Raw genomic sequence first — 20,968 nt, 5'->3', positions numbered from 1 at the left:
TCTACAAGCTGTACTACTTTATATTAACTTTATAGAGTGATATGTTGTATGAAAAACGGTCGTCAACCATCCTCTTATAGAAAATATAATTATTTTTAATCTTTCAGCGCTTTGAAATGTATTATATTCAAAGTAGAAAATCACGCATGGCTAATTTGAAACTCTAATAAGGTTATGGTTAGGTTAGGGTGGTTATTATGGTTAGGTTAGTTTATTATAATTAGGGCATAGGGTACTGTAATAGGGTGTCTTGCCTGCGTTCAGCTGCGTAGCCTATAGTATTTTGTGCAACAGGTACATCATAATAAGGGTTCTTTTCTTAAAATTCAAGGACCGAAGTTGTAAAGATAGACCCGAGAATTTTAAGACCTAATTAGGTATAAATAAATAAATAAATAAATATAAATATTATTGGACATTATTACACAAATTGAATAAGTCCCACAGTAAGCTCAATAAGGCTTGTGTTGAGGGTACTTAGACAACGATATATATAATATATAAATATTTATAAATACTTAAATACATAGAAAACACCCATGACCCAGGAACAAATATCCATGCTCATCACACGAATAAATGCCCTTACCAGGATTTGAACCCGGGACCATCAGCTTCGTAGGCAGGGTCACTACCCACTAGGCTAAACCGGTCGTCAAAAGGTATGTACCGTTGCACACAATATTTTTTTAAGACAACAGCGAACACCTAAAATTGTAAATAAAATCAAAGTATAGTACCTATATAAGAGTTCATCAATTTGGTTTGTAGATCTTTGCCTAGAACTCCTAGAAGTTAGCACTAAAAATAAATACAGTAGTAAACAGTTGTACTACACTGTATGAATATTCATAATAACACTGCTATTATGATCGACCCACGCGCCGCGCTTCTAATGAAGCTGATTTAGATATCACTGGCAGTCATTTAATTAATAAATAGAAATGCATGAGTAGAAAAAATATTTTACTGTAAGTAAGTAATTTAAAGACAAATAATTTCCTATCAATATCACAATTTCAAATTGTCTATTTCATGTATATTGTCTAAGAGAATTTGAAACTCTCTGATATATGTTACATTTGTTAAATACCAAAAGTGGCGCCACTTCAATAAACCACATCTCACACAAACAACAAATTTTCGACAATCAGTAAAAGTATAAGGCAGTGTTTTACCTGAGCGAATAACTCGCGAACGCGAAGCGGCGCGGCGCGGGTGAATTTAATCCTTTGATACCTATGGAAGTGTCCTACGTGGGCGATCTCTGAATGCCGTTGGGCCGCCGCGCCGCGTCGCATTCGCGAGTCATCGCCCACGTAAGCCGCTGCGTTAGGTCAGTCTAAAAGATTTAATCATGTGTCGAAAGATGGCAGTAAATTTACTGTGGCTACACGGTTTTCGTTGGAAATCTACCTCTAATTCAAATTCTCCTGGATATTGTCTAAGTTCATGTTTGATGGCATTGAGGTATATTTTACAACAGAAGAATCAGTGCTCGCACAAATAAACATACCTAGGTAGATACATACACGTATGCAAGGCAAAGGTTATCCTTTAGGATCTGCTAGTTCATTCAGAACGTTTTACAGTTTCTAGAAGATTCGCCATGAATAGTCAAGATTTATCTGTTTGAAAGGATTCATGTGAAGTGCCATTGTCAAGACTACTATTCTTTGTAATTGTTATACAAATTTATTTTCAAACAATAGGCACATAGGTATTAAGTATTAAATATACAGAAAGTGCAACTTAATACGAACATTACGAACAAACCTGTTAATAATAATAAAAAAGGTAATAATGGAATTCCTGCTTCTTCAAAAAGGTCGGTTAGAGTCATACCAAGTTAACTGGGCAGCGATTTTAATAGCACAGACTGCAAGTGTTATTTTGGACTTCCGGTTCGAGCGCCATATTGATAGTCTCGCCTCGTGATTAATTGCTTTGTTTTTTGCTCATTAATATTGTTTAAAGTGTAATATAGATAGCTTATTATACAGTAAACTAATGTGGTAATGGAGAATTAATCTTGAAAAGCGTTTAACCACCATTTTGGAGTTAACGGCCGGTAGTCCACGTGCTCCTAGTAAAGCCCAGCTGTCGCTATACAAGAGCTGATAAAACCGTACACTGTCTTGTACTAACCGTAAAATTTTAGTCTTATTTAAAGCTCCTAAGACCTTGATACTGGCGAAATAGTCCCACTGGACTAGGGTGACCAGATCTGATTTCTGGTTTTACGGGAAAACTGCATTGAAAATACGGGATTCGATGTTAGTATACGGGATAGGCCGTTTTTTTAAATCAGCATTCATTTTTTTATTCCTAAAATTTAGCGTATAATCAATTAAATAAGCTATACAATTGCTAAATTTCTTAATGAAAGCCTTTAAAAAACAATATTCAATGTGTATAAGAGAAAATAAATATTGTTAGAATAGGTATTTTTATCAATAAATGCAATTTAATCATAAAATTACGGGACAGTACCCGTATTGGTTTCGCCGGGACAGTGAAAGATTCATGCCTGAATTAAAGGACAAATTTGTCGAATATGTATTAATATTTCATATACCGGTTTGATAAAATCACATAAGGCATATCACACTAAGCGAAGTCCTTGACTCCCACCTCAACTTTCATGACCATATGATATCATTGACGCGTGACTGCTATATGAGTAGTAAATAATAAAAACCGGCCAAGAGCATGTCGGGCCACGCTCAGTGTAGGGTTCCGTAGTTACTCTTCCGTCACAATGAGCTAAACTGGAGCTTAAAGTATAGTACATTGTTAACCAAGGGATGAAACGGTACCTTTCAACAAATAGGCAAATTTGCATAATCAGTACCTAATTAAAGTAAGTCTTTTTACTATCAAGGGGAAACTTTTTCGCGATTATGCAAAAACAGCTAAACTGATGATGTCCGCTATAGTTTTCATTTAATCTATTTCTTAAGCTCTACTTCCACGATTTTTTTCATATTTTTTGGACCTATGGTTCAAAAGTTAGGGGACACATTTTTTTTTTCTTTCGGAGCGATTATCTCCGAATATTTTCACTTTATCAAAAAAAGTTTGTTGAAGACCCCTATTAGTTTTGAAAGACCTTTCCAACGATACCCCACACTGTAGGGTTGAAGCAAAAAAAAAAAATTCACCCCCAATTTACGTGTAGGGGAGGTACCCTAAAAAAAAAAAATTTTAGATTTTATTGTACGACTTTGTCGGCTTTATTGATTTATATATCCATGCCGAATTTCAGCTTTCTAGCACTAACGACCACGGAGTGGCACGGAGCAAAGCCTCGGACAGACAGACAGACAGACAGACAGACAGACAGACGGACATGGCGAAACTATAAGGGTTCCTAGTTGACTACGGAACCCTAAAAAGTAATAGAAATCCTGTTAATTACAGAAAATAATGACCAAAGTTGATATTATAATATAACCACTGTAATGGCATTCTAAGTAGACGGCCCAAAGGCGACTGAGTGAAACCCTGATAATAATTACTGGAAACAACAATAATAATATTATTGTACCTGTTTATGTGCAATAAAGTGACATACATACATACATAATATTCGCCTCAATTTCATATGGTCGGATGTGGAAAAAGTGATTTTTCAGGAAAGCCAAAACAAAATTGGCACTTTTGTTTGCCATTATTTCAAGAACTATGTGGGCTAGACATATCAGACCTTTTATATTGGGTATGGCTTTTTACTTTCTATTTTGTATAGTTAAAAACGTTGTAGTACCGTTGATACTATTGAAAAGGCGCTATTTATGCAAGACATTTTTTTATTTCTGATGAGATTTTTTAATGAGTCCAAAGTACAAAAGGAGATGAACCAGGACAGCCTAACTAAGCAAACAACCCAGAACAGAGCTCTCTGGCGCAAACCTACAAGGAGACCCGACCCCAGATGAGCTGGGAAGAGGGTTGGCCAAAGAAGATTTTTTATTTCTCTCAAATAAACAGTAAAAGAGAGGCATAAAGTCGTATTTTGACTTAATTACACTCAACTTGTTGATTATTTTAGGCATAAAGTCTTAAGTTCAGATCCGAAACGAAGTATTGTTACTAAAATTATAGGCAAAACGTCATATCTAATGAACATCTCACAGTGTGTCAACATTTTAGATGCTAGAGTCTCAAGTCACTTAACGCCAACCACAAAATTCGAACAATTGAGAGGCAAAACGATGGAAAAAGACGGATGGGAAACAATACTTTAAGATTCACGAAAATAAAGAAAATCATGAAATATTTATTACCGTTATGTTAAATTATCATTTTTGTTGGATGCTCATATTCGACGTTAAGGAATTTGTGTTGAGAATTACCGTTATTTCAGTCAGGAGGTATCCAGATAGCTAGTTTCAAAAACTTTTACTGTTACTACTGTTTAGATTAAGCAACATTCGCATTTATTTTACGAGTTATTGCGTGACGTGATGTGCCATCATAATTGATTTGCTGTATTATTTAAATTGAATAAATAAATGTAAATACTAATTTTAAATGACATAATGGTATGAAATCATTCATAAATTTTATTCGAAAATTGTTTCTGCTTATAGGTCCATGACCATATTTAACGGATCCGTAGTATCCGTATCCTATGTGTCGTCGGATCCGGATCTGAAACCCTAGTCGCAGGCCATGTGAGTTGCCAGTCAGTAAAAAATTGGAGTCCAGCAGGCCGCTATTGGATATTTAGTAACTTTAGGTATAGGCCGCCATCCCCCACATAGATTCTAGCAGGCCACCAGGCCAGTAAATTTTTTAAATAAATTAATGGTTCAATTAAGACTTCGTACCTTTACCAAACTATAATCGCATATGCATTTATGGGCTCTCGACTCACCATACGAAATGCTTTCGTGAATTTGACCATTCACGTTACGTGTCACCGGTCAAGAGGACAAGACCAAAAGATAAAACAAAGACGTCAATGAACCTCTTTATATTATTTCATTTAATTATTTAGGTTGTGTAGTAGGAAAAATTACTTTACAATTCTTAAACGAGTTTTGGCCGTATTGTATACTGGCCGTAGACCTTATTGCGATGTTATCATATCAGCGTATCTTGGCGCCGGCGTACGTGCAGTCGTGCACGCGGTGCACGCCGAGCGCTGCCCGGTGGTGCCTGCCGAGGATTTCTTTCACTGTGGCGCCGACCTCACCCCACGGATTTACTTTTCAGTCCGAGGTGGCAGTTGTCACGTCTCACTCAAAATGCATTATAGTGAAACGCAGCTAAGAAGTCAATCCGGACAGTTATGAATTTACCCTTATACAGGGCGTCCCACTACTATGCCACATGGAGGGAAAGTACCTTGAATATCGTAGATAGAACATTTTACTGAAAGAAGACATTATTTTAGTTTAAAAATAATTTAAAATGCATTCATAGATTTTTTTAAAATTACACGGTTGAACCGGGAATCAAACCCGTTACACGAGAAAAAAAATACCCTGTAGCTTTATCATACCGATCGAAAGGCTTCATCATAAAGATTATTGTTTGCTAAATAACACAGTGTCAGAAATAAAAAGAAGTCCATGAATTTTAACATTTGATGTGAAATTTTGTTCAGAAAAATGAAAAGCTGACATTATCATAAGTACCTATTACTAATAAATGTACTCACTTGAGAAGTACGATAAATAATCTTCCGGTTGCTTTTCAGCAAGATAGGGCTCCGGCTCATCAGTCACAGAACAAGGGACTATCTCAATGAACACTTTCGTCCCTGGATCGGGACAAATGGATAAATAAGATGGGGTTATGTAAAAAAATTAGTTTACAAGTACCAGTATGAAAGTGTCCACGAGCTACAAACAGAACTTAGACGTATTATTATAAATATCCACCACAACAACATCAAAAATTCGACAGGGAGTGAAAAAATCAAAAGAGTGCGACTTTGTATTCAACAGTATGGGACTCATTTTGAACATTTGATAAATTGATTAATTTTGTATTAAAAATGTTAGAATTCATAGTCTTCCTTTTATTTCTGACACTACGTTATTTGGCAAAAAATTATCCTTATGATAGTTATGATGAAGCCTTTCGATCGGTATGATAAAACTACAGATTTTTTTTTCTCGTGTAGCGGGTTCGAGTCCCGGTTCAACCGACTATTATTAAAAAAAATATGAATCCAGTTTAAATTGTTTTTTAAACGAAAATAATGTCTTCTTTCAGTAAAATGTTCCATCTACGGTCAAGTGCAAAAATATGTATCGAAAGAATCGTCTCATAAATATGGTACTACGCTCTTATTACACTGGAATAAGATGCTATGGGACATATTTTTGAGTAAGATGTGTACCTGTACACCCATATTTTAACACTTGACTGTACAATATTCAAGGTACTTTCCCTCCATGTGGCATAGTCGTGGGACGCCCTGTATAATATACAAATACTTAAATATATAGAAAACATCCATGACTCAAATATCTGTGTTCATCACACAAATAAATGCCCTTACCGGGATTCGAACCCGGGACCATCAGCTTCATAGGCAGGGTCACTAGGTCACTACCCACTAGGCCAGACGGTCGTCGTACTTATTTGTATTGTGCAATAAAGTTTAAATACTTAAGTAAATAATCAGTATGAAAAACACATCACATGTTTAAAAACATATTTTATTTCTCTAATTAGTCTCCTAGTAAGTTTACTGACATAGATCATCATTTCCTGTACCATCATGTCTAGACATGTTCATAAAAAAAAAGTTTAATTCAGACAGAATCCATACAGTATAATAATAATTACATAGCTTAATTGTTATGTATTTATTATTAATACTGTATGGATTCTGTCTGTAATAAACCGTTTTTAAGTTTTTCTAGACCCTTCTCCTTGTACCGAGCCACCGAGTAGCAGTCTCCCAATGTTCCCGCCAATTCGATGTGTATATCTTTAGTAAGTAAATATTATTTCAAACAGAGGTACTTTGGTAAAGGCTCTCATTTATCTATTTCCACGTATCTTTTCGGACAGCTAACAAATAAACGGATTCAATTTTATGACAGACATACTTTTTAAATTTATTAGCCAAGAACCGCTTTCAAAAATAATATCTCCTTTTGCTGTTGTCAACCACTAAAAGTATTTGATTATCATTAGGTACTTTTGGATCTTCCCTCGTAAGACGTATACAGGGAACGATGTCAGACCAAGGTAAGGTGGCAGCAATTTTGACAGCCCAGACAGTGCAACTGTTATTTTAAACGTCAAACTTCAATGAAATTATGTTATTTTTCTTAACACTTTCACAGGCTGGGCTATCAAAACCGTTGCTAACTTAGCTTGGTCTGACTAACCATTTAGCATGTGGCTTAGATACTAGTGTTGGCCGAACGTTAATGCAATTAACCATTAAAAATTACCCATTAAAAAGGTTAATTAGAATTAACAATTAAAGGAAATTAATTGCAATTAACATTAACATCAATTTGTTTGGAAACAATTAAAAATAATTTAATGGTTAATGCTTTACAAACCATTATAGTATTTTATGCAACAGTTGTATAAGAAGGGTCAAAAAAGGCGAGTGGCGTGAGTTACTGTGAGTGGCGTTAATGTGAGCCGGAGCCGAAGGCGTAGGCGAACATTGTAAAGGAATACGCCACGAGCATTTTTTGACCTACTTATACAACGTTGCATACAATATTTTTCCTACGAGTCAACAAAAATAAATCTTAATTTAGGTAAACAAAGCAAAAGTATATAGCCAAAACGCGCGAGCATACCTTGTTACGCGCCCGGCCCGCCCCGGGCCGCGGCCCGCGGCCGGCCGGTCAGCGACACCTCATAATTCATGAGGCCCTGGTACTTGCTACTTGCTAAATTAAATTTTTGAACAGTTTTTTCTCAATTTTGGCCACCGTAGCCTACGGAGACTAACAAGCAACGCTAAGCGGTCTTCGTAGTCTATGGGTGTTGCTATATTACGGGTGTCACATGCGTGTTTCTGACTTATGAAGTAATTATTTTTACTATGCAACCAAATGAATATTTAATAAGTTGGCAGCAATGTTTAAAACTGTATTCGTTTTGGTTTTGTTAGGTTGGTAGCTATTAATCGCAGTAACGTTATAGCGATTAAAAGCACAAGAGCTTTTATGAGGAATAGACAATATAGACTTTTCTTGAAACCTTTTATGTATGTTCTTATATTCGTGTTAATGAATGCATAAATGACAGATAACAGTAGAGGAGTAAGAAAAAAATTAAATAAATTGTTAATGAAAATTAAAAATGTGATTGATAATTAACAATTAACAAGAAAGTCCAAGGGATTAAAGGTCTGATATATTACTCATCGTCCTCATGAACCGTCTTTCAAATCACGGAACAGTGGTGTTCCGGACCTTTGGGAGGCGTGCGCGGAGCCGAAGCCAACACGTAAATGCCCTTTTGACACTTTAATTAAATGTAAGGGGTACATAGAGCGGATGCTGCCCTTGCCCGTGTCATGGGACGCACGCAGAGGCAGCACCCGCCAGGGTGTAAGAACTATTTAAGAGTAGATGGAATCTAAAATGAACTGGGCTATGGGTTAAAAAACCGGACACCTGCCTAATATGTGTATTATTATCTTTCTCAGACCGTGGGGACCTTATACATCTCCAAACTTAATGTATTAACCGTGGAGACTATACGTCTCTGTAATATTGTATAATATTCTTGACGTGGTACATACTAGTTATGTATTCTGTAGCATTAGTTATGAGACTGCTTGCATAACAGGCGAGACGCGATTTATTTATTTAGTATAATTTTTATTTTGACACTTGGAGAGACTTTACACCTCCAAATCTTATTAGTATTATTACTCTGACATTGGGTACCTTTTACATCTCCATATTTAATGTATTTTTAACCATAGGGACTATACATCTTTATTGTATTGTAGTAATTATTTATTTTAAGATTATTATAATGTAATGTTTGCCCAGGTGTTGGCTGTTGTATTTATAAATGTTGTTATGTATTTTTCATGTCACTATATGATGTTACTATAAATGTTGTATTGACTTGTAAAAGAGCCCTTGCGGCCTACTTGCAGAATATTTTTTTGAATTTTAAATTTGAATTTTTGAAAATAAAATGGTATTTATTCAATTTTATTTCCGGCAGACGGTGACTCGCCCCCACAAGATGGGCCCCCACAAAAAGCGACATCTAGGATGGCTCAAGGGCAACACCGGTGTGAGCGGCTCAAGGGTGTTGAGTTGAGAGGTGTACGGCGCTTTCTACCCTAGCAGCCACTGTGTCAACTCGCGACTTGTTTCACTTCCAGCTCTGGAGCTTATAGCTTTATACCTGACGCGGCCAATAATGATCCCTATGACAGTTCATTTTTGTATGGAGTAACTCTCAATGTCAAATGTTTTTGGACTTTTTTTGGTACCTACTTATTTTATTTATATTCAGAAATATAACAATTAGGTAATAAAAATACGGTAAAAACCTATTTCTACAATTATTCTTTAAATTATGTCTATCCAGAAGCGAATTCGAGGAACTGTCATAGGGATCATCATTCGCCGCGACAAGTATAACAACTCCTCTCTGGCCGGCCGGCTAAGGCAAGCCAGAGGCAGAGAATCCTGTCCCACCCGACCTCCTTGCGGGTAACAGAACTCCCCAGGAGCACTCGGGTACATGGGGTCGCTACTCCCCAACAGCTCGCCATAAGCCTTATCATTTATAATTATTATTAGAATTAGCATTTAAAAATTTGTATGAAATCTGCTTTTTTGCTCCTAATTTTTCCAATAATCAAAAAATCGAAAAAAGCAAAGTTAAATTATGTAATAATAATTTCCATAATGTCAATATCCAGAGAGGAAAACGGGGACTACGTTTGTAAGGAGAAACGGCCGTCCCCTTTCCTCTTAAATAACTCTGAAATATAATTTTCTAGTTAGTATACTAAATTGGGTGAGGACTTGGTGAGGACCTATATACGAACGCCGAAGTATTTGTATGTGCGAAATAAAGAAAAAGTACAATAAATCATATTAAGTGTAATATTTTATTAATGTAGTTATTAATACTAATTATAAACTCGAATTAAATTGTAAGTGTAACTTGGCAAGCCATTTCCGTCAGAATCAGTAGCTATTTAAGAAACTCTTAATATGGCAACAAATTTGCCTATTAAATTGGCTGTCAGTTCCATGCTGTCATTTCATTTTAATTTGTTACTTAGTAATTTTATTACTATGCCTATTACGGCGAAAATCGAAGTTCGTTAATTGCGAGCATTTTTCTCTGTCACTCTAATTACGTCTTAGTGAGAGTAAAAGAGAAAGATCCCCGCAATTTGCGAATTGTGGTTTTCGCAGTACCCCCGTGCCCCAGCAGTGGGCCCCAGGTGCCGCTTTTTTTGATATTCGTGCCTTTTTTAATAACAGAAATGCACAAACAAGAACCTATACTTATAAATATTTAGTTCTATTTAGCGAAATTATAAGGGTTCCTAATGGCCTTTTTCAAACGTGAAGGGTAGGGCGACATTTGATTTTTTCATTCCATGCCATTGACGTTTCAGAACAATCATTTTTCAACAAAAATAACTTGAATCCCAATAGGACAAAAATACATAACTTCGTAGTTTAGAATATCTTATTATAATAGACACAATTCTCCAATAACTAAGTAATAAAAAAAAGATACATTTTGATATTGTTGAGTTTCATTATGTAAAACGGAACTCAATTGCAATAGAGTTTGTCTATACATATTGACTGAATCGTGTCCGCTCGTATCAAATCCTTTCAGTTGCGTCCAATTGTGAAGGTATGGTTACTTAAAAATCATCAATTCATCACCAATAGAATCGATTTAATCAGGCCCTTTGCAAATTTAATCGACAATCGTAAAAAATCGTTTCTAATTTACATTGTCACAACCCTATAAGTTTGAAAAAGACTATAGTTGACTACGGATACGAAACCCTAAAAGGCTATAACTCCCTAGGGTGTTATCGCCTTTTTTCACAATTCATAACTCCCGCGGCGGGAACAATATAGGCCTTTGTCCTTTAGTACACCTGCATGAAATAAGATCTTTTTCGAGCAAGTGTGACGAAAAATAAAAAAAAATGTATAGGGTTCGGCGGCTTCTTTAAAGCGAACGCAGTAGCTCAGAAAACTATCTTGTTTTTCATGGTTTTACTGTCTAGGATTATAATTTATAATGTACACTATATAAGTTAATATTACTGTATATTATAGGTATATCAAATAAAGAAGTTAAGAAACAAAAAAAACATTGTAATTGTTCAGGAGGATATACACATAAGGTACCTACTATAGTTATATCTAAAGCAGTGGTAACACAATATCACGAATTAATGAACTTAAAGTCGCGACAGACTCCAAGTAACGGCTGCTAATCGAATGAAATTGCGATTCAGTATATCATTGAGTAGAATTAAGGCCAGTGTTGGCCGAAACGTTAGTGCAATTTACCATTAACCATTACAAATTGAACCGTAAACTGTAACCGTCCGTTACGGTTCAATTGGTAATGGTCAATTGCAGTTAACGTTCGGCCAACGTTGGTTAAGGCATGGTGCAATCGAGAGAGAGAGATAGAGCATGAGTTCGTGCCGCCGTGACAGCAAATAGTGTTTGTCGACGGGGGCGGAGTTCTATGCCGGAGATAGGGCGCACTTTGAGTGAAATGTTTTGAATGAAAAGCTTGTGATGGGCGCTGGCGGGTAAATTAAATACCCAAAACTAGTGGTGTGGCGGCGAGAACATTCTCGTTCTCGAGAACGTTCTTTTGGATGAGATCGACCGAGAAAGTTATAAACTCAATAAACATTATTATTATTATTATTTATTTATTAATCCGTTTTCAGTTTTATTACAAGAAAATAAAATAAACATTATTCTAATAAATTAGTATGTTTCCTTCCAATAAACGGACAAGGAAGGTGCCGAGAATATTTTTCTCACTGTTTTATGGTCTACGAATATTAAATTACGCTCTTTTCTAAGATATTGTTTTTTTATTTGTTAACTTTTATTAATTTTTAGAAACTTTGAATATATTTATTATACAAAATTATTTTACATTTTTAGTTTTGTTTTCTTTTTTTTTGTTAAAAATATTTTACTTAGATAATATATTTTTTTTATTTACACTATTTTTTATTGTATAATTGTTATTTAAGGAATTAGCCAAAAAAATAGAAGACGCTACCGGTGATCGTAGAGCTGGCAGCTTCCTCGCACAGAGAATAAGTAATGCGATACAACGAGGAAATGCTGCCAGCATCTACGGCACCATGCCGCAGGGGGATAATTTTTAATTATTTATTTTAAGATTAGTTTTATTTATTTTTAGATTTAGATTTTAAGTTTTATATGTATTAAGTTCTTTATTCAATGTTATTTTATTAAAATTAGTTTTATCTCGTTGATTGTTATTGTAATTGCTAAATTTAATTCTATATATTATGTGTTTTTTTTTATTATTATTTTTTCTTAATTTTATTTTCATTATGGTATTTTGTTTTATGTTCTACGAATGTTAATTTAAGCTATTTTATATAATATTGTTTTATGTCTGTTAATTTGTTGGAAAGTTTGTGTATAATTTATTTTATATAGGCATTTTTTATTCATTATTGCTTTAATATTTATTTTCGTAAGAAATAGTAGTTTTATTAGTACTTATTTAATTATTATTATCATAATTTTACTTATTAATTTAATTTTTTTTCTTTTTTTTATTATTGTAAATATTATTTATTTCGAACAATTAACAATTAAAAATAATTAGAGTAAAACTCAAACTAATTAAAAACTAAAAATCTATATCTAAAGAGGGCCCCTGGGGCATAGTGCCAAAGATACTGGCAGCATTTCCTCGCTGAATCGCAACGCTTATGCAAGCTGCCAGCTCTTTTGTCCCCTGTTATGTCAACCAGCCGTTTGGCCAAATCATTAAAGAAGCTCTGAGCTCCCGGGCCCCACCGACCGAGGGTCTCGACACCGAAAGGAGCAAAGTTATAATTGGCGTCGAGACCCCCGTATTTCCGCCTTTTGTTGACCTCGGCAGCCGCACCCGCTTTCTTTGTAGTGCCGTGAAGGTGAGACGGTGCCAGTGTGTTCAAACAGGTCGCGTCCCACACCAACACTCGCCCCATCCTCCACGGTATCAGTGACATACCATCAGGTCTCTTGCCATCGTCCCGGGCTATACCGGCCGGCTCAAGTATCGCAGGCACGTTGACGGTGACATGAGACCTGCGGATAATGTCATTGAGCGCGGCGTGACGTGACAATCGACCCGCGCTTCGCTGGCAAGATAGACCATGACGCCCCCGCTCGTCCACGTGACTCCCACAATGGCATTTATGCGGTGCACAGATTGATACCCCCAGGCGCAGCCCAACTGTGACCCGGAGGGTGTTTCCATCTAGATGAATGCCAGTATTGGGAGAGGGATATGCGTTGATTTATTATTTAATATAGGTATTAATAAATAAATATTATAGGACATTATTAGTATTATTACACAAATTGACTAAGTCCCACAGTAAGCTCAATAAGGCTTGTGTTGAGGGTACTTAGACAACGATATATATAATATATAAATATTTATAAATACTTAAATACATAGAAAACACCCATGACTCAGGAACAGATATCCATGCTCATCACACGAATAAATGCCCTTACCAGGATTTGAACCCGGGACCATCGGCTTCGTAGGCAGGGTCACTACCCACTAGGCCAAACTGGTCGTCAAGGTATTTTTAATTATTTTAAATTTAATTTTATATTATTATTTTTATTATTCGTTTTATAATTGTAATTATTTAAGTTTATTTTTATTATCGTACTTTATTGAATTTGTTTTAATAGTGTAACTTTGTACGTCTGAGAATTTTCATGAGCTATGAAATGATAATATATTAAACATTTGACGAATTCCTTAGTCAATTATACTTGTATAAAATTATATACCCTAATCTGTTATTTATTAGTGATAAGAAAGATATGAGAGATAGTACTCTAAGAACAAATTAAATTACTTTCTATAAAAATATTTTGTGTTTTTTACAAATAGGCATACTACTTACTATTTAAACTATAAACGAAATAAATGTCATATACAAAGAATCACCTGAGTTGATTCGGTTAGGAGGTCGAACTATACTTTTCTACCTTAGGGATGGCCAGGGGCCGCCACAAGCCTAGTTGGAAATAGCGACCAATTCCACCGAGCCCAAGTGGCCGAGCGGTTCAGGCATCTGTCATGTAAATAGAGGACGCTGGTTCGATTCCAGCCCTGACCACTGGAGGCTTTAGTAATTGTTTCCTTTAAATATGACTTTTAATTTATTTATGATAGATAAGACATGGACATGGACTCTTAGGAAAGCTGACCGTAACCGAATTGATGCCTTTGAGATGTGGTGTTGGAGGAGGATGCTGATATAGACTGGACAGCACGCCGCACTAATCCATCTAGCCTAGATGAACTGAACATCACAACCAGGCTGTCTACCATCTGCTTACGCAAAGTGCTTGTGTATTTTGGCCAGATTGCCAGGAAAGACAGTGATAACCTGGAAAAGCTGGTGATCACTGGTAAAATCGAAGGCGATAAGCCGAGACGCAGGATCCCAATGAGGTGGACAGACCAAATTCGCTCAGCCCTTGATGTGACGCTCCACGGTGCCCTGCATTCAGCGACAGACAGAAAGAGGTGGCGGCAAATTGTCAAAGAGAAGCTGTTCCATAGAAGTGGCCACGACCCTCAGTGATGAGGAAACCGATGCAAGGACGGAGATGATAGATAATATTCACATTCACACATTGCAATTAGGTATGCCTACTTAAATTGCGTACGGATAATATTTATAAATGTTTTTTGTTATTTAAGTAATCGTAAATTATATCAAATGATAGCTTATTTTAATCTTAATCTGACTGTAATAGGTTGCCTTATTAAAAAGTTGGCCTAGTCCATGGTTGCCTAGATTAACCGATTTATTAAATTTATTACCATTTACAATCTAGGCAACCATGGACTGGACCATGTTTTTAATAAGGCAACCTATTACAGTTAAAGTAGGAATAAAATAAGCTTTAATTTGATATAATATACGATTAAATTACAAAAATTAAAATTAAACATAATTATTGTTTTTATACTACCCGTACGCAATTAAACTAGGTAACTTATTTGCAATGAGTCAATGTGAATATTATCTATTTTATTTCTTATCACTAATAAATATCACTAAAAACAGTACGCATATGATGGTCGTTCTTGTCTACGTGACAGCGTGATAAAACAGTAACCGTCACTTTCAATCCCGCGGTGTTAAAAAGTGACAGTTATTACGCCTGCAGATGAGGGTATACGTTTCTTATACCGTATCTCCTACTATGAAGTCTATGCTATCAAGAAAATTATTTTTACATTATCTCAATCTAGTCTATTACTAGAATAAGAGAAAGATAATGTATAGTACCCATAGAGTTTACGGAAAAGAAAGCGTTCGAATGTTTTTTGCACAATCTCTAACATAAGGCTAAAGTGATTTCAATGGGGGCTCCATATTGTCGCGATAGATTCTAAGGGCATTTTGCGTGTCAAGATATTTACGTTTGTGACAAATTTAGTTGTAAATATATGTGCCGTTTGTCATATTAGGACGATTGGTTAATGTAACAGATATTATTCTACCAGGGCTACCATTGAAAATAAATTTTACATTTGACATATCAGGGCAGTTGGTTAGTGTAGCTGTTGTTATTCCACGAGGTGTATTGAAAATAAATGCAACGTTTGACATACGGCAATTGGTTATCGTCACTGTTATTATTGCACCGGATCCACCATTGTAAGTAAATGTAACATTTCTCATATTAGGGCTATTGGTTATTGTAACTGTATGTAAACGAATATAGTTGGCTGTGAGGATGCAGAGTTATTGATTGACAGTTCGCATGCCCTTCCTTCCTGCTGAGAAGGCAATAGATGCCGAGAGTTTGATACACCAAGTGCTGACTGTGGCCAATCTTCAATCTGGCTGCAGTGTACTGTTGGTTGATAATGAGCAGATGGCAGTATGCTAGAAGATTTTGGGTGGGTGTCAATTTTGATTTTCTCAGGACTACAATGCTCAATGTTAACTGGAGGGTCACGGGCGTCTACTGGCTGTAGATTTGTGTGAAGTGACTGATGTTGCCTGTGTGATGTTGATAAGGCGTGGTGTACATCTTCATGAGACTTGGCTGTTATGATAGTGTTAGCTGCCCAAACAATATTAAATTTTCACTTGTAATAAAAAAAATCTTTATTTTTTTCGTACTATAATTGTATACACTAGCTATCTCTGGTAATAAAACAAAAAATCCATTAACCCGCATGTCATATCAATGTGGTTCAGTGAAGGGGACGGACTGAAAATCAGCGCTGCGCAATCAATTTGTAATAAAATGGCTGACGCAGCGTACGCTGAGTCCGTTCCTTTTGCCGCGCATGCCTATTATTATTATTTTTAAGTGAAACATTGTATTTTGTGTGGCAATAAATGGTTTCTTATTCTTATTCTTATTCTTCAATATTTTTTGGGTTGTTTTTAAAAATATTTATGATTTCATCCCGAATCACAAATGATTTGGCAGTCTTAGTACTGGTGTCTCGCATTTTGAATGTCACTATGTGTCTGTTAATAGTGATATTAGTCAACTCGATTCCTCTACATTCACCATTGACGCCCAAGATCAACGCATCCTGCAAAAAGGTTGAAAAGTGATCACACTAGTATGTATAATATGTAATAAAGATTTTGTAAAAACGCCAATGAATAGTTATTTAAGTGCAGTGGAGACTGAGATACAGCAATTAAGTTCGTGCCGCCGGGACAGCAAATAGAGTTTGTCGACGGGGACGGAGTTCTATGCCGGAGATAGAAAAACTTTTATATGACATTTTTGTCTCTAAATGTGATCAGGATCACTGTTCAAATCTTTCGGTTTCCTCATGTTACACCGTTTATAAAGATTAAGATAACGATATGAATAGTACCCATAGATAGAGGTAGGCGCCAGCGGGTAATTACCGGGAAAATACCCGAAACTATCCAATCGGCAACGCACTAACAACCCCTCTGGTGTTGCAGGTGTCCATGGGCGGCGGTAATCGCTTACCATCAGGTGATCCGTCTGCTCGTTTGCCTCCTCTATCTTAAAAAAAAATCTACCCGATATTTACCCTTATCTACCCAAATTGATGTGTATAAAAATTAGTTCGAAGAATCGAAGATACACATATATAAATTAGATAAATAAATAAATATGATAGGTAGGACATTCTTACAACGTATAAATACGAAATAAGTTTAAATAATAGTAGGAATGCCAATTAATTACACGACAGTTTTAGACACAATATATGTATGTACTTAAAACGGGTGAATTTTGTTCACTGTTTTATGGCTCATGAATGTTAATTTAAGCTATATTACCAATTTTTTTTTGTCAATTTGTAAAAAAGTAAAGTAATTATTTTATATAGAGAAGCGCTGGTGGCCTAGCGGTAAGAGCGTGCAACTTGCAATCCGGAGGTCGCGGGTTCAAACCCCGGCTCGTACCAATGAGTTTTTCGGAACTTATGTACGAAATATCATTTGATATTACCACTCGCTTTTCGGTGAAGGAAAACATCGTGAGGAAACCGGACTAATCCCAACAAGGCCTAGTTTACCCTCTGGGTTGGAAGGTCAGATGGCAGTCGCTTTCGTAAAAACTAGTGCCTTCGCCAAATCTTGGGATTAGTTGTCAAGCGGACCCTATTAGGCTCCCATGAGCCGTGGCAAAATGCCGGGACAACGTGAGGAAGAGGAAGAAGAAGACTAATTACCCCTTTATTGTCGTGTTTGTTATTGTAATTGCAAAATTTTAATTAATTTATTATTTAATATAGGTAGGTTGCAAAGGTTGTCTGGAAGAGATCGCTCTTAAGCGATAAGACCGCTGTCTTTGTTTATGTTTCCGTACATTTATTGTAAACTATATGAGGTGTGCAATAAAGAGCATTGTATTGTATTTTTTTAATATTATTGGTTGGGTTTTAATTATTTTTATTTTATACTATTTATTTTATAATTATAATTATATGACTCTACTTTTATTTACATTAACGTATTTTGTTTTATGGGATAATATGAATGTTAATTCCATTTTTATATTATTATTTTTTGTTTTTATATTTTTTATGCTTAAATTTTTATTTCATTTTTAATCTTACTATTTTTTAGTTATATATATGAATTATACAGAATGTAACTGAACGTAAAACAATTACTAAAACCCGTCAATGTTTAGGTCATTTTCGTATTTTGTTTTAAGGGCTATGAATGTTAATTTAAGCTATTTTAATTTAAAATAAATCTCTTTCTTAATTTGTATATTATTTACCTAATATTAGGCATTCAATTTTTTTTGTTATTATTTGTTCTCTTTTTTATATTTTTTATTGTTTAATTTTTATTTCATTTTTATTATTACTTTTTTTGTTTTATGATAATTATTTTTTAATATCCTATATTGTTATTAACACAAATATTACTTTATTTATGATGAAAAAAGGATACATTTTGAATAAAATTAAATTATGACTACTTATAAAATAAAACTACTAAAACTAAACCTACCTAGAAAAAATAAAGATACCTAAAACAGACCCTGGCCTCTTGGCAGGGTGCCCATCACGCAGGCAGCATTCCCGCGCTGTATCGCGACGGCAAGCCTTTGCGCGAGAAAACTGCCTGCGCGAGGGTCTCCCGTTGCCTCCCTCAATCGCTTTCCAATATATTGTTATTGTAATTACAAAATTACTCAAACCCACTTGTTTAGGTCTTTATCGTATATTGTTTTATGGGCTATGAATGTTAATTTAAGCTATATTCATTTATACTGTTTTTCTCTTTGTTATTAACCTTATATAGGCATTTTTTATATTATTATTTTTTGTTGTTATATTTTTTATTCGTTAATTTTAATAATTTTATACTTATTAACTACTAACTAACACTGCTTCTACTACTTATTAGCAACTTTTAGTGTAGGACCATCCCCGAAATCGCGAAAAGCAGTACCAGCATGGTTCCATTTTTATCACTATGGTCGTCACTTTCACGCTTACAAACTAGTTAGAACGTACCAGGCACGATGACAATTGATAAAGAGCCGACCATCTTTGACCTACAGAAAAATTTATGAAATAGCCATATTTATTTTCGGGATTTCGTGATTGGTTATAGTAAAAGTTGCTCGGTATGACCTAAACGTTAATGGGTTTGAGTAATTGCTTTGCGTTATGTTACATATTGTATATATTTTTATTAATTGTACTATTGTAATTTTTTTACTTTATATTATTATTATCGTATTTTGTTAATGTAATTCCTTTAATATTGTAACTTTTACGCCTGAGAATTTTCATGTGCCATGAAATGCTATTCGACAGTACCTAATATGTATATTAAACATTTGACGAATTCCTTAGTCAATTTTACTTGTGTACAAATATTATTACATCTATTTATATCTACATCTATTATTACATTTAATAATATTTTTTACATTATCTTAATTTAATTTGTAACATTTTTTTCAATTTTTATTTAAGCCCACTCATTCGGGTAGAAATGGTAAATCCCGGGTAAATTCCCGAAATAGACTCGATATCAACCCCAGATATTTACCCATAGAGTTTACGGAAAAGGAAGCGTACGAATGATTTTTGCACCCTCTCTAACATAACTGTACTGGTGTTCATGGGGGCTCTATATAGTCGCGTTAGATTCAAGTCGGCATCGAACATATGCGTTGTATAATATACTAAGGGCGAGCCAGGAAAGTTACATGTTTGTGATAAATTTAGTTATAAATATATGTAGCGTTTGACATATTAGGGCGATCGGTTAATGTAACTGTTATTGTTCCACCAGGTGAAGCATTGAAAATAAATGTTACATTTGACATATTAGGGCAATTGGTAAGTGTAGCTGTTATTGTTGAACCAGTTCCAGCATTGAAAATAAATGCAACGTTTGACATATCAGCGCAATTGGTTAGTGTAACTGTTATTGTTCCACCAGGTTGATCATTGTATTGAAAATTAACATTTGACATATTAGGACAATCGCTTATTGTTAGTGTTCTTGTTCCACTAGATCCATCATTGTCAGTAAATGTAACATTTGACATATTAGGGCTATTGGTTATCGTAACAGTTTTTAATTGCTGTATGGGCTGAGATTTTGATGCACCAAGTGCGGACTGTGGCCAATCTCCGATCTGGCTGCAGTGTACAATGGTGGTTGATAATGATAATATAATGAAAATATAAGAAAGATAATGCGCACATGACAGTATGCTAGGAGATTTTGGATGGGTATCAATTTTGATTTTCTCAGAACTACAATGCTCAATGTTAACTGGAGGGTCACGGGAGCCTGGCTGTAGATCTGTGTGAAGTGATTGATGTTGTTGGTGAAAAACAATATTTTTTAGGTTGTTTTTATTAATATTCATAACTTCATCCCGAATCACAAATGATTTGGCAGTCTTAGTTTTGGTGTCAGGCATTTTGAATGTCACTACGTCGTTATTGACAGTGATATTAGTCAACTCGATTCCTCGACATTCACCATTGATGCCCAAGATCAGCGCATCCTGCAAAAAGGTTGAAAAGTGAAAGCACTAGTATGTATAATATGTAAAAAAGATTTTGTAGAAACACCAAATAATAGTTATTTAAGCGTTATGTTGTGAATCATAAATTTAATAGTACATTATTGCATAGGCCGGGAAACGGGAATTTGTGGATGAGTTTCGATTCGATTCCGACAAAGAAGACGAATCCACGAATTGCTTTT

General features: G+C 35.2%; 1 protein-coding gene across 2 annotated transcripts in view; it reads right to left on the bottom strand.

Moving 5' to 3' along the window:
* LOC133533874 (luciferin 4-monooxygenase-like) overlaps nt 1-20,968 on the bottom strand; it is a 42,039-nt gene that overhangs the window by 1,871 nt on the left and 19,200 nt on the right. Inside the window, exon 9 of one of the 2 annotated variants that reach the window (XM_061872952.1) lies at nt 10,063-20,765. The exons of the other annotated variant lie outside the window; for it this stretch is intronic. Within the exon in view, the coding sequence (XP_061728936.1) occupies nt 19,968-20,765 (798 nt within the window). The 3' untranslated portion in view covers nt 10,063-19,967. Of the gene's footprint in view, nt 1-10,062; nt 20,766-20,968 lie in introns of those variants that run through there. 2 annotated transcript variants of the gene reach the window in all.

Source organism: Cydia pomonella, unplaced genomic scaffold (genome assembly GCF_033807575.1).
Source record: "Cydia pomonella isolate Wapato2018A unplaced genomic scaffold, ilCydPomo1 PGA_scaffold_208, whole genome shotgun sequence".
NCBI classification, from domain to species: domain Eukaryota; kingdom Metazoa; phylum Arthropoda; class Insecta; order Lepidoptera; family Tortricidae; genus Cydia; species Cydia pomonella.
Note: the sequence above shows the minus strand (reverse complement) of the source record. Positions and strands in the feature narration are given on the sequence as shown.